At 47.2% G+C, this 10,274-nt stretch overlaps 2 protein-coding genes across 2 annotated transcripts in view; one reads left to right on the forward strand and one right to left on the reverse strand.

Moving 5' to 3' along the window:
- The window catches only part of KANSL1L (KAT8 regulatory NSL complex subunit 1-like), a 55,236-nt gene extending 51,847 nt beyond the window's left edge, over positions 1–3,389 (forward strand). The window contains exons 12-14 of the mRNA XM_008944203.1: positions 505–617; positions 2,139–2,319; positions 2,939–3,389. Coding sequence (XP_008942451.1) covers positions 505–617; positions 2,139–2,319; positions 2,939–3,190 — 546 coding nt within the window. The 3' untranslated portion in view covers positions 3,191–3,389. The remainder of the gene's footprint in view (positions 1–504; positions 618–2,138; positions 2,320–2,938) is intronic.
- Positions 3,390–8,491: 5,102 nt separating this feature from the next.
- Positions 8,492–10,274, reverse strand: RPE (ribulose-5-phosphate-3-epimerase). Its single transcript, XM_008944204.1, has 4 exons — positions 10,137–10,274; positions 9,717–9,851; positions 9,469–9,555; positions 8,492–9,040 (listed from the first exon to the last, which is right to left on the reverse strand). The coding sequence occupies exons 1-4, from the start codon at positions 10,272–10,274 to the stop codon at positions 8,918–8,920; spliced, it is 483 nt and encodes a 160-aa protein (XP_008942452.1). The 3' UTR covers positions 8,492–8,917.

The raw sequence follows: 10,274 nt of genomic DNA on the forward strand, positions 1-10,274 counted from the left end.
TTCCTCTCAGTGTGGAGCTGTCGAAGTCCTCGGTGATCTCAGACCTATTTCTTTGTGCCTAAAGAGCACCTGGCAAATCCTGCTGCCTCCCAGTCTCTTCCTAAAGCAGCCTCTGGAAACTCATGGAATTTTTGCTTGTCTTTATTATGTGGTTTTAATACTGTCTTGATTTGCAAATGAATACTTGTCCTTTTAATTTTCTGCCTCTCACTATAGAGAAAAATGTGTTAGTTGAGTGGGGGTTATAATTTCTATATCCATTCAGATCAACCACAGACATGTAAAGAAATAAAGCTGGAGTGACAGCACCCTGTACAGCAGAGCTCTGGTGAGCGTGAAGCTGAACGCACGTGTTCTCATGTTCCGTTACACTGCCAGCGTGTGTTGTGTTACCTCCCTTTGCTAGGGGAACACATCTTTGAAGAATTATATCTAAAATTGGCTGCTGTTGTTTCTAGTGATGTTCATAATTACGGCAGCAGCTATCCCTGCATTTCATTGCAGACAGAAGATCTGTCAGATGAAGCCTTTTCCCTGCGTCATACCAAGTATGAAGAAAGAGAGCGAGCAAGGTGGTCGCTGTGGGAGCAGAGCTGCTGGCCCAGAAGGAATAGCAGGCAGGTGTATTGACCTTGATAAGCACGTTCCTATTGAACCACCGGTGTTGGGTGTTGGTGCAGCAGTTTCAGAAATGCTGTCTCAGAGAAGTTTGAAAATGAGGGCGTTCTTCATTAACTAACTCATCAGGGGCAGTACCAGGTACGTTTGGATTTGTGGCTGGAAAGGGAAGGCAGTTCTGAAGCAGACACAATTAGAGAAATTTGGCATGTTAGTGACCTGGTATCAGTGAATAGAAATCTTAGTCCCATTCTGAGCACATAGCTCTGCTAGTTTGTGCCACTCCCAGTTATTATGACTTGAGCCACCAAGTGCAACATGAGCCCTTCTTCACTCACCTGACCTAGGTGAAAGTCCACTGCATTCCGGGCAGCCTGCTGAGGGGTCCTGGGCTGTGCCAGGGACCGTGCGCTTCAGACACTACTGCTGTGAAAAAGGATAGTTCTCAAAGGCTTGCTGTCTGGTGCAAAGCTCATCAGAATTCAATAGAACCCCTAAAAAACTGGCAGAAAGTAGCACATGTAAGAGAGGACGTCATAAAGCCGTATCTGCAATTTGGCTCTGGGAAAGTGATTCCCATAAATCGCTTCAGAATCTGCCAGGACAAAATGCATTCTATAAATGGTGGGATAACTTTTTCTGCTATTTATCATATCCTCGTGTCTGCTTTTGACTGAAAGTGAATTGTGACACTATGAATAAGTGTGCAAAGATAGTTTTTTTTTAAATGCAGGATAAAATTAGAGCTCAACTATATTAAGGAAATCTGTTCAAATCAATTTCAAATGTAAAAAAACCTTTAGAAAGTGTACTGAAAAATACTTTAAATTTATATGTACCCTTAATTTTAAAACTCTGAACTCGTTGGTGAAATCTTAGTGCTAATGGAATTCAATAGTAAAACTGCCATTGACCTGAGCAAGGTCAGACTCCCACCTGGCACTTAAGATGCGTGCCAGTATTTTATATCTAGTTCAAATTTGCATTAAAGATGAGGTCAAAATTTTTAATCTTATTAAATTATTTTGCCTGTCTTGGAGATGAGTCCAGAGCAGAGGTAGGAAGGGGGAACCCAAGGACCTGCTGTTTCTTCTCAGGTTGCATGGGCAGTCTGCTGACAGCGCAGTTTGGACTCTGCAGGCTCCCAGCAATGATGCTGCGTACTCCTGAGTGCAAACAGCCCCCAGCTCACTGACTTCTCTTGCCCAAAATCACAGTTCTGGTGAGCATGTGGAGCAAGGCGCAGGAGTGGGACCAGCCACCAGCTGTTCTGCAGCCAGTGTGCCTGTGCCAGCCCTGTTCTAAGTGGTTAGCTCCTCCACCTAGCACACTTTGCTTTGGCTTGTGACGAGGTTATCAGGAACTGCGTGTTCTTGTCTGCTCTTCTAATTTCAATAATTAGAACGTAGGTAGCATGTATGGAGAAACTTAAGTGCTTTGAAAAGAAATCTAAACTGGCCCTGGCGATGTGAAAGGGCAGGGAGTAGTTCTTGAGACTCTGGTCTCTCATCCTGCACTAGGTCTTACAGCAAAAACGTCGACAGACGACACAGCCAGGACTGGATGCAGAAGGACCCCCAAGGCAGCTCCTGTGCCTCACTGCACTGTCCTGCAGAACCCCTTCCCGACTCGCCCTCAGACGCCCACGGCTCTGTTTGTTCAGGGATTGCACAACTCTGCAGGGAGAGCCAGGAAGTGAAGGTGGGTGCTTCTGATAGCTTCCGGGGCTGCTCTGGTCTTCAGTGACCACCATCTCTTACCTAAAAGAAAGAACCTGAACATATCCTCCTGTCTCACTGACCAGAATCTCAGGCTGTCACCCTAGTTTGTGGCCTGAATGTTGTGCTCCCATTTAGAACTAGATTGCTATGCTTTAGGAATTAAGGCCAAGATTTGTCACCAGGTAAAAATTGTCATTGTTCAGTCCACAAAGTACACGTTTTTGAGGCAAGTGTGGCAGGCCTGGGTTCAGGGATGCTGGCCAACATTCCAGACAGGCCTCATCGTTACGGGGTCAAGTATCCTGATGGTCTGGCACCATGGGAAAGAGCTTCCCCCTTCCTGTACTGTGCCTGCTCAACTGTAGCTCTGTTCCTAGTGCAAAACGGTCTGAAGCCAGCTTACATGGACAGCTGGTGCCTAGCAGTGTGGTATTCTTTATCTGAAGAGCCCTGCAAACATTGTAAAGACAGACACTCATTTGTCACTTGATAGTAGATCATTCTGCACATAGCTAATCAGTTCAGACTAAGCTGAAATCCTTTTTTCCCCCTCTTTTCTCTTTTTCCACCCTCACTCCTACCCTTCTGATTCCTTTCAGTCTGGGCAGTGGGAACCTCGAGTTTTTCCACTAAAAGATGAAGAGGTAGAAGCTTTACTGTGCCAAGATCAAATAACAAATCAGACTGAAATGTCAAGTGCAGCAACTCTCCACAGCGACTCTCTCTCTACTTCATGCGCACCCGTTGGTTTGCCAGACAATGACCATCCACCAAGAAAACAATCTACCAAAGAGTCAGAAGACTGCAAAAATGTTGGCCCAGGAATCAACACCACAAGAAAACAAATGTGACAGGGAATAATGTGGTTCATTAAGAAAGCCAATTAAGGTGGAGAAAAGTGTAAGGTAAAATCTCTCTTGTTCACGCAGCATATGACAGCACAATTCAAAACCTGTACACTAGCTGCATATAATATATTTTCTTTCTTGCTTTGTAACAGGCAGGATAAATCCCAAAGACAACACTTTCTTCTTCCTGAACCCCAAGAGAAAGTAATTATTTCAAGCTGGAAGTCTAATATTCCCAGTGTTGGGACTGGGCGCACATTAATTGCTGGCACCGTTCATTTTTCTGTTGTCATATTGCCACATATTTGTTCATGTTGCTCATAATCATTCTTTTCTGTTTTGTTCCTTTTCAAATGCATTTCTGGTTCTGGTGGATTCTGGTGCAGCAGGACATGCTGTGTACCTTAACCAACAACTTCAACTGATCACAGAAAAACTACTTGGAAAAATAGTGGGGAAAAGCAATAGCCTCAGCTCATTTTTCTGTGTGGCATGACCAGGGAAAAATCTGCCTCTCCCAATGCATGCGTGCAACCCATGCATAAGGTAAGGAGAGCCAATGGTTTCAAAGCAGGCGCTCTGGAAGCCTTGCATCTAGCTTAAAATCTGTGCTTGGTGCTCAGCAGTGCCAGGGCATGCTTCCTATAGATGTCCCTCAAGCAATAAGGTAGAACTAGACCACTGCATTTCAATAGCCAGTGTATCTGCTACTCAGAAAGTAGGGCTTCTGCTTCAGTCGTGTGAGTGTAGAGAAACAGTGGGAAGGAGGACTTGAGTCAAATCAGTGACGCAGCTCTTGGAATGTTGTGTTTTGGGTCATCTTATTTCCTTACTCCTTCAGTAGCTAATGAGGCTCATAATATTTTGCTTTAATATGTTAAAGACAAAAGTCTTGTTCCAGTTTCTGTACAGTGCCTTGTAAGAGTCTCGTAAGTATGCCAACATTTGGTGACTAGCTGAAAAGGAAAAGATGATTGATGTCTAGAAGACCAATAAAGCAAAAAGCCCCAAAGGTTTCCATTGTGATTCCGGATAGACTTTCAATTTCCCAGTGAGGTCACAGTGAGGAAACAAAAGCAAGTTGTTTAAACTTGCAACTAAATAGCATCGTTTGGAATGTATCTGCAAGCTCAAGAGATATTAACAAAGATGAAGCATTGAATGTAGGTATAATCCATCAACAGGAAGTTTTTCTGTGTAGGACGGTTGAAGGCCATTTAATAAGAGTCGCTGGTTCTCTGCAAAATTTTCTTCCACATGTAATATCTGGAATGGCACTGGACAGATGACCCAGTTTTAGTGTCAAGTTTGTTTTTCAAAATTACAGGAAATATACATTGGGCATCCGAAAACAGTTCAGTAAAGTTTCAACACTACAACCTATTGCTACATTGTAGTCTATTGCACATTCTGGTTACTTTTTTAAACACTTTTTTAACACTGGTTTGTCTTAAACTTGAATCTTGCCTCAATGTCTGATACAATAATCTTTGATGCAAGGTTGTTTTTTTAATTAAAAGTTATTTCTATATATGTTGTATATAGTCTGAATTTTATGGTCTTTTAGAAGCAAAGAAGTAGCAGCACTGCTTTCTCTGGCAGAGACCTGCTTGGCCCACAAACAGCTTTGCCAACTCACCAATGTGGTGGCTTCTGCCATCTCCCTTGCCCTGCATGTGCAGCTGCAGCTGGGGAAAAGGTTTCTGAAAGTTACATGTCTCAAATGCTTTGCAGGTTTTTCCCATACCCACATCCATTCATTTAAGAAGCCTGATCTGACCAGCTCGCCCCAGCTTTGTTGTAAAGTCAGCTCTTCGTGCTGTGATCCCTGGGGCAACACGAGGAGTTGCTGCAGTTTAAGAATGGGCCAGAGCAAGTGAACCAGTCCTGAAGGTGCCATCAGGAAATGGAAATGCACTCCCAAATTTATGGGCAGGCAGAAGAGCACTCTTCTAGACTGGGGGGTGGGAGGGGAAGGGTGTTAAAACGAGGCCCAAAGCCCCTCTGCGACAGGAGCCGGATTAACCCAGGTTTGGTCAGCCTGGTGAACTGTAACCATTGTGCTGGCTGTGGGTCAGTCTCCAGCGTGCTGGCCTGAAGCAGCTGCTCGGTCCCTTGCCAGCTGCAGGGGCTGCACAAGGTGTCCCGAGAAGAGCGAGGGTAAGCACATTTCCTTTGTCCCCTTTAGATGCTCTTGTCAGCCGTTGTGGTTACCAGCCAGGCCTCACAAGGCACCAATAAAAAGGCTAGCCAAAGAAAGGCCAGGCAGCCAGGACACTGAAAAAAAATCCCTGGAGAAACTATAAAAATGTCTCCCTGGTCACTACCCCACCAAGGACAGAGGTCTGTCTTTTCTCTGCCAGTTGTCCCAGCTGGCTAGGCCTGTGACACCAAGCTGCCACTGCCCCTGCACAGAGCTGCCCGAGCTGTGCCACAGCTCTCCTCCCCACAGCCCTGCTCTCCGGGCGCTGGTGGGCGGCAGGAGGGACAGAGGGGAGGGGCCCCAAGAACGGGCTGCATTCTCACAGCGCCTGCCTACCTCCAGCAGCCCCTCACCTGGCAGGGGCAGATGGGGACCCTGCGTGCAGCCACTGAGGCACCCGGTGGTTCAGGTAGCCCCTGCACTGCTGGGACAAGCTCAGAAAACTTGCTTACATGAACTTGGTGACAGGAGCAGCCCCCACCTCTCATCTTCTGTCCCTGTGCTGCAGGCAGCTGGAAGCAGCACTTGTGTAGCACCTGCAGCCCTCATCCCTGCAGAGCAGGATGCCCACCTCCAGTCAGGTCAGTTTTTGCCTGAAAGCTAGGGTCATGAGGAAGGTGGGACCGGCTGAGAGCTCAGAGCCAGGCTCACGCTTAAAGACAGAAAATGTCTTGTCTGATTTTCAAAGTCTTAAATGGGGGGGAGGGGCACACAGGACACCAACCTGTTTGTCTTTTGGCCATAAAGCTACAAAACCAGCTGTCAGTGCTGCTCCTGATGTGGCCAAAGGCACTGCAAAGGCGGACTGGGAAATTCCAACTTAAATACAATGCAGCAAGGCCCCACCCCCATGAAACTGGGGTGCTGCAGTGTCACAAACCAAGCCAGTTCCTTTGCACTTTCCTTTACCATTTCCAACAGAGACTTTTTTTTTTTTTTTTAAGGCCACTTATATTTTGCTTCCTGCTGCTATAAGGGTTTAAACATTTGATCTCTGCATCGAGGCCCTCACTGGCATGCAAGTACTAACACAAACTTCTGAGCCCCATTACAATCAAGCTGCATGTGCTGCTGCTGGTTTTTATGGAGCTCGGGGCTGTGCCCTGCACTGCCCTGTGGCGCACGTGTCCGAGCCCAGCCCTGCTCAGCTGTGTGGGTGTTCCTGTCACCCTGTGCTCCAGCACAGAGCCTCTGCTCTGTCAGATCACCCTGGACCGCTCTAGACCATGTGACTCAGATCACCAGACTCTGCTCGCCCTTGTTGCTGGAACTCGGCTTTATCAGAGCGTTGCAACATTGCATGGGCCTGGGATTTATCTGGCCCCATGGTCACCGTGCAGCAGCTCTTGGCTTTTATGTTTTATTCCTTCTGTTAATGCACAGAGGCAAGAAACTGCAACAGTCTTCAGCATTAAAAGAAGAAGTATGACTGCTGTTACTTCACGGATGTGCTGTGGGCACAAACAGCTTTAACCTTCGGTGCAAAAGAGCTGCAGCAATAGCAGCCAGCTGCATAGAGCCACCTGGATGGGACTTAGATGGAAAGAAGCAACTGAGTGATTTTACTGAGTGTGTAATTTCTTGCTCCCACAACACTCCTAACCTGCGAGTTACATCAGAGTGCACAATACCAGATTTAAACCACGGACAAAGTGACCATGACCTGTGCAAGAAAACATCCCACGTGATTCCATGCTCAGAACAAAGCCCAGTATCATCAGTTAACTAGTGTGACTTTGGGATATCCACCCCCTCATTAATTAGGAAAAAAAAGCAGAACTAGTTTTATTACCTTTTCAAGCCAGCTTAAGGTGAAGTGCAGGTGGCAAGGACACTACAGCCGTTGTCCTACAACTGTCAATAGCGTGAAAAGCCACATTTCCAAACCCTAAACTAACATTTCCATGGCCTATTTGTGACTGCTCGGCCTGCCCATTAGATCCCAGCCCTGCAGCTGTCCGTGCACACACTGTACAAGCCTCCACACAGGGTCCTTCCAGCAGTACCAACAAGCTGCTTCACCTCGCAGAGCCATCTGCCCTACTACCTTCCCAGCCAAGCTTTTGGCAAAGCTCTTCTGAGCCATGGCTGCTGCACAGGAGGTCCAGACGACCCCGTTTTTCTTTTCCTACTTCTCAGATGGGGTTGTGAGTGGAAACAGGAAGCAAAGATATTTGTTCACCTAAACCACAAGTGACCACAGGGGACAGGGCTGCAGTTCAGCCATTTCAGATACTTGTCTGGATTTGTTTGGACTAGCCCCAGGCTTCGAAGGATGTGCATCAGCTCTAGCACTGCCTCAGCCTTTGGCAGGCAATGCTGGCCCAACTTTGACTTTGGCCTTGTGGCAACAGACTGGCTGCTGCTGTTGAGCCTCCTGGCCTGTTCCCCTGGGCAGCAGCCTGTTTGCAACCCTTCTGTCATTACAGCTTAAAGGAAAAGACACCATGCAGAGTACCATGAAATATTAAAGGAGTCAACAAATACTAATTAGAGCCATGGCAGGCATGTCTAGCTAAAATGACCTGCTCAAGTCTTCCTCTAGAGGGGTGTTACTGACCTTTCACATGCCCAAACAAGCAGACTGGAGGTATGAGAACTATTTGGCTTCATAACCAAGAGGAGCATTGGGCCATTCTAAGGAGCTGTCTCCGTGCAGCATCTTTCAGCCTACATGCACTGACATCACAAGGCAGGTAACGCTCCTGCACGCAGCCATCTTAATCCTCTCCTCGGGCATATCTACAAACCAAGGAGGCTGTGGGTCAAGATGAAGGTTTGTTTAACTATCTGTAGGATTTTAAAGCCCCATTATTCTGCGGAATCCTGTCACCTCCAGGATTTTCAGATGCAGTTGTCTAAAGTGGCTATTTGAAAGGTAATTGAGAAGGTGTTTCCCAGTTTGTGACCTGGTAAAGATGTTGCACTGACTCGTTTGATGCTTGACTTACCTAGGCCAAGTACTTCTATGCAGTCAAAGCAAACCATAGGAACATCTGTGCAATTTTTTTAGCCCTCTTAAATTCAATTTTCCCAAACTTGCTCCCAAAACCACACATTTTTGACAGTCAGCTTAAAGGAGACTTACCACACCAAGGGAGGGGTGTTTAATGCAGGTATTGGAAAAAAATTTCCGTAGGAATGCACAGATCAAATGACAAAATACAGACAGCAGAAGGCAGTTTGATTAGTTCTCCACAAGAGAGGTTGCTTGTGGTGATGCTACACTCTTCTAGCAAGCAAAAAGCTGACTGAAGTCTAGTTCCATCCAGTCAGCATTACAGGTTGTGCTATAAAATCAGCCTCCACAGAATCAAGAGACAGGTTCAAACCATTGCATTTCCAACCCTGAAAGACAGCCAGCATGGTTTTTTTAGTGCTGCTTGCTTCATTGCAGTGAAGGAACGATTCTTCCGTTTCAGCAGCAACAAGTTTCCATAATTAACGTTCCCTCCAGCCCTCCCTCATGCATGAGAAACGAGGGTTCTGCACGCACAGAGCCTTCTTGGACACTGCCTGGGTAGGTCTCACCGATCCAGAGAGCGCTTCTGAGCTGCTTCTGAACACACGTTCCTCAGAAGGTTGATCACCGATCGCGGATCTGCGCTCTTCATAATTGCGCTGCCGGACACAATCATATTTGCACCTGCCTGGTAGACATCAAACACCCACTCAGTAACACGGGACAGACCCGCTGCCTGAAGAGTTTTCTTGCTGTGGCCAGTTTCAGGCTGATGGGCAAACAAGTGCTCTTTGTGGGACACTGGTAACATACCTCTAACTACAACCACAAATCAAGTTCAGAAAAGACAGTGCTTCCCCAAATAGGGAATTTCTTCATCATTGCTCCTATACTGGAACATGGAGGAAAAACTACTCCTCTAGCTGATGGGAGGCTTCAGCAGCCACTATTAAAAAAGGCTCAAGGTTAGACCTCAAGTAGGTTTTGGTACCGTGTGCTTTACTGTTCTCTCTGAAAACTAACAGTCAAAACACCATTCCTCCTAAGCCTTACTTTCCAAGGGGCGACCAAGTCTCTTAGCGTAGCAACGGAGAATGCTGCTGCTCCACTTCTTACCTCTGCGCACTTATGGATGGTGTCAGGCCCGACTCCTCCGTCCACTTCAATATCCAGTGAGGGAAACTGTGTCCTCAGCCACTGGACCTGAGAAGCAGTATAAAAATGGTTGGCACTGAGATTCACAGCTGATACAGCTGCCTATAGCTTCTTACACAGCCTGGCAAGGCTTTATCACTTCACCACTATGCTCCATACCATTAATTAGCTTTAAGTTCAATAAATAAGGAAAGAGGAACGTAGTTTACCTTTGGCATCATGTCTTCCATAAATTTCTGCCCTCCAAATCCAGGTTCTACCGTCATCACCAGAGCCATGTCTATCTGATTGGCCCAAGGCGCCAAGTGTTCAACGGTGGTGCCAGGCTTGATCGCCAAGCCAACCTGCAGGAGAGGCGAGACAAATCCAAGCGTGCCTTAAGACAGCAAGCAAGCCTGGCTTCAGCCAGGTCCAGGCTCCTGGGAAAACAATTCTGCATCTGTGCAAGCATGGTAAGGCTGCACTGCTTTACAGAATTCCTGGATTTCTTAACTAAAACTGGAGACCGGCTTTCATGCGCAAGGAGCGTGGGGGATGCACGTGCCCATCTCTGACCAGCCCAAACCGCAGCACCGGGTTTGTCGTCGCCAGGAGCATGGCAGGCCGGCCCGAGCCCGCGCTCCCCTCACCTTCATCCCGTTCTCCCGAATGTCCTTGATAAGCGCCCCGGGATTGTCGGTAGCCTCCAGGTGGAAGGTGTACTGGTTGGCGCCAGCGACGGCCATCGGTTTCACCCACTGCTCCGGCCTGGCGACCATCATGTGCAT

This window comes from Merops nubicus, unplaced genomic scaffold (assembly GCF_000691845.1).
Source record: "Merops nubicus isolate BGI_N331 unplaced genomic scaffold, ASM69184v1 scaffold2367, whole genome shotgun sequence".
Lineage (NCBI taxonomy): Eukaryota > Metazoa > Chordata > Aves > Coraciiformes > Meropidae > Merops > Merops nubicus.